The sequence below is a fragment of the Rosa rugosa genome, chromosome 5 (assembly GCF_958449725.1).
Source record: "Rosa rugosa chromosome 5, drRosRugo1.1, whole genome shotgun sequence".
NCBI classification, from domain to species: domain Eukaryota; kingdom Viridiplantae; phylum Streptophyta; class Magnoliopsida; order Rosales; family Rosaceae; genus Rosa; species Rosa rugosa.
Genome location: NC_084824.1, coordinates 2,411,131 through 2,415,345, shown reverse-complemented (window position 1 = coordinate 2,415,345; position 4,215 = coordinate 2,411,131). Strand labels below are relative to the sequence as shown.

Below are 4,215 nucleotides of genomic sequence, written 5' to 3'. Positions count from 1 at the left end.
ATGATAGCGTATGGAGCCGAAGTTCCAGCAACACAAGGACAAAGATCAGTTTTGTACATGTGAGAGTAGGACACCCTCCATTTGGGGGTGGGCAAAACACATTGCATTCCACTTATTTGTAATCCTCGAATCCGATCCTGAAGAGCAGGTACATAGATAAGCTATCAGCTATGGCTTCTTCTATATGGAGTTATTGTGTAGCTTACGTCAAATTTTGTCGTGCAATGGATGTATTAAGAACCTTAAGCTCCCATTCTGATAACTCCATAACAAGTTTGTGTTCAGCTAATGACAAATTTAGTGCGTGATCCACCTAATGCTGAAAGGCATAGCATTATTAGTTTAATGTTAGACATGTGCTGGGAGCCTGGGACTAATTGCTTCCAGAAACACGAACAAAAGAATGAGTAGGTGACTTGAGCATTACAAGCATCATGACTCGAGACATAAAGATTTGTCGAAACCTGCTAGGAAGTCCAAAGAAGTATGACAAATACATGGATTTAGGCCACCAACTGACATTTATACTTGATCTCTACTTAACTACCCAGACAAAGCACCACTAAGGGCTGGGGTAGAAGTTGACTCCTAAAATTGCAAACAATGCAAGGAATTCAACACTTACTGCATAAGAAATTTGAAGTGAAGTAACACAGCAAAATGTTTAGACATTTTATAATATAAGTCTCATCTGTACTTCCCAAAGAGTTAAAATAGATAGTAAACAAGACAAAGCAAAGTCCAAAAGCCAGCTTCCTTATCTTCAACAACTTACAGCCATCAACATCTATTTTGGCAGTACAACCAAAGGTCATAAACTATTTGCTGCAAAAGTAAGGAAACGACTTGGGTGGTACTAGCTTCAAGATTTCTTCTTCCTAAAATGCACTTTCAAGAACATTTTCGATATTTGATGCTATAACAACAGAACTTTTCTTCATTGGATTTCTTTTTCTTTTTGGGTCACCAGAGAACCCGATTCTGTTCAGAAAAGTTACTCTTCAACAACATTGACAAGTTCATATTCAATGAGTGAAAGGTTGTTATCTTCCATCACGGTAAAACTGGCAGGCTCAGCAACTTCAACTCGGCCCCATTTGTCCACAGCAAGCCTCATTGATCCTTTGAACATGTCAATTTTGGCATTCCGCAGGGTTACAGTCGAACCCTCTTTCATCAAGTCCACTGCACAATACATCACAGGGAATTAAAACTATGTAACTACATTACACATAATGCAGCAGTCTTCCGACGCAGAACACTAAAACCAGATCAATGCTAAAGCCAGTAAAAGATGCAATTCTCAGACATAGGTTTATAAAAAGAAAAAGAAAAAAAGTGCCAAAATTCTCAGTTTGGATTGTTTGTTAAGACAAGCAATGTAATACGGGCTTGAATCCAACAACATTTCTACATTGTCAGGTCCTCTCTCTCTATCACATTTCTACAGTTCCAGTCACCCTCTTTCATTGTCACATGTCTGAGGTAGGGTTTTCCCCTTCTGTCACTCCATCAGAGGAGATTTCTAGATTTCTTAAAGTGAGCCATGTTAAGTCATTGGGCTTCGCTCTTCAATTTTCTAGAAGCCCCAAGACCAAAGAACAAAACCAACAACTGATTAATCATCAAAACATGGATTTGTATGGTTGGATTGACATTGGCTTGGGTAGAACTGAAAAGATTCTTCTGCTGAATTATTGGCACAGAGCATTGGATGCCAGATGATAATCCTAATTTAGACAATACAGGAAGGTCGATCATACACATCTTAATTGAGTGCTTCTTAATTATTCTTTTACAAACACAAACTGAAATATTGGCACAGAGCATTGGATGCCAGATGATAATCCTAATTTAGACAATACAGGAAGGTCAATCATGCACATCTTAATTGAGTGCTCTTAATTATTCTTTTACAAACATAAACTGAGAAAGAACCCATATCAGATATGGGAAAACTCAACATAATCACATCTGGGAAGCATATAGATTCAAAACCAAGCTCCTAGTAGAGTAACAAGAAACACATGGAAAAACACCGGAATACATAGAAGTAATAAGCAGTATGCATATAGATTCCAATGATCTTATATTCAAAGGATCAAAGTCACTTTTATTGTACAGAACTCTGACATCCCAACTAAAGTGAAATTCAACAGTCAAAACCACAAAATATAGAAACTAAACAAGCCAGTAGAGAACAAACCTAAACTATAAAACTTAAGGACAATAGATGCTCCTACAACGTTTAACACAAATATCAATCTTCTGCATGTATAACACTGAGAGTTTTACTTGAAATGGCTCCAGACATTACAGATCATTAGAACCAAAAGTTCACCTGCTGTTTGGCACCCATCTTATAGTAAATCCACAAATTCAAACACTTAATTGACATCCAAATATTTACAAGCTATTGTAACCAAAAAGCACTGTTATCACTAACATGATCTTCCCGAACTGAGGTTGCTCCAGCCATCAATTTTAAGTACCAAATTGAACTTCCAGGTATCAAAACTTCAGTTCATAACGGAAATAAAATTGTTTGAGCAATGACCCGTTAGTTTCGTCACCTGAAGGCTGGAACCCTACAGGCTGAGAGTCTAGACCTTCTCTAATAATGAATAACAATACTCTAGGTTTAGCAGCCAACCAAGGCCCTATAATACTCTTATCAGAAAAAAAAAAAATTAAAAAATTAAAAGTTGTATAACAACAGGAGGGAAATTTGAACTACATGAGAATGGAAAGAGCTTATTAAGCAAGCACGACACGTGTAATTATAGTTTATAAACATACATCAAAGTCATGATCTCCTACTCACCTTGATCGTTTCTAGCTGTGAAGATTATCATTCCCGTTTCATCGCCAACCAAGCATTCAGCAATTCGCATTTGGCGTACTTGAGGGCCATCAGCACGTCCCTTCTGCAATACCATCTTAGTACTAACAACCTTTACAGTGAGAGTGTGACCAGAGGTGCTTGGGCGGAGCTGCCCGACCTTTGTGAAGGTTGGTTTCCTCAGTGCTTGTTTCGAGTCTGCCATTTGAGAAAAGACCTACCAGAATCCACACCACCAAACTATTTAGCACTAAATCAACCCATAACGACTTCACTAAACACATAGTTGTCAACATGCAATAATGTGTGTCCACACGAACTATAACATAGTCTTCAAGCTTCGTTTTTCTCATAATATGGGATTCAGAAACAAAGATTAAGAAGCTGAAAGAACAGAATAGAGATCTCAAATTTAATGTAACATATTCGCAAAAACCAAATGAAACTTAAAATTGTAATCTGAGAAAGTCGTGTATTGTAAATCGATCAAAAAAATTTCAATTTCAGATTTGGAGATCAGATCAGATAGAACATATTGCACGAGCGATTAGAACATTTACAAATTACCTAAGAAACAAACAACAATTTTAACAAGATCACAAATGTTAGAGATTGATACGATAAATTATGAAACAAGTTTTCCATGCAAATCTAACAAAAGAGAATAACGGATCTGGGGAATTAGGGCTAGAGGTTACCTTACGAGCTTGGCTCAAACACAACTGGGGAGAGAGAGAGAGAGAGAGAGAGAGAGAGGAAGATCTTCGTAGACTATGAAAAACCCGAAGTCGTCGAGCACGCACTGCAGAGTGAAAAAGGGTTTAGCTATCAGCAACGAGTTCCTAACCGTCCATCTCCAATCTAGTCAGGAGTAATCCTACGCGTCCACTTGTCCTCTACCAATTCTCATAATCTCATTAGTTACGGATTTTTTTTTTTTTTGTTCTTTTTCTTTAGGGGTTAAGCCCGTATGCCCAAAAACTCATGGTATTTTGCCCATTTGATCCAACATCTATGTATTTTGCCCAATTACACAACTTTTAGGGGAAAAGACTCATAAGGGTAGTCCTTTCTAAGTAGTGCCTAGTATATCATATGCTGACTTTTGGGTTCAAAATTCACTTTTTCTTAGAAAACCCTGTTCCAACTTTTGAGAAAAACAAAACTAGCCTTCAACATGCCTAAGTTTTTCACCTAACGGCTCCTGCCTAACGGTTACTTTAACAGGCGGAATCACTGCTGCTTGTTTCTATCCAAAGCTGTGGCCAAGTTTTACTAAGCTAAAGGAAATCTGAGCCTAAAGAGAGTATATGATAATGGCAGATCACAATTAGTAAAACAACAGATAACAGATAACTTTGTTGAAATAAAAA

The 4,215-nt window shown here is 37.5% G+C and overlaps 1 protein-coding gene across 1 annotated transcript; it reads right to left on the bottom strand.

Moving 5' to 3' along the window:
- Window positions 1-643: 643 nt before the first annotated feature.
- On the bottom strand, window positions 644-3,698 carry LOC133712143 (uncharacterized protein At4g28440-like). The gene is made up of 3 exons (XM_062138232.1): window positions 3,541-3,698; window positions 2,825-3,059; window positions 644-1,185 (listed from the first exon to the last, which is right to left on the bottom strand). Exons 2-3 carry the CDS (start codon window positions 3,045-3,047, stop codon window positions 995-997), a joined length of 414 nt encoding a protein of 137 aa, XP_061994216.1. The 5' UTR covers window positions 3,048-3,059; window positions 3,541-3,698; the 3' UTR covers window positions 644-994.
- Window positions 3,699-4,215: the final 517 nt, after the last annotated feature.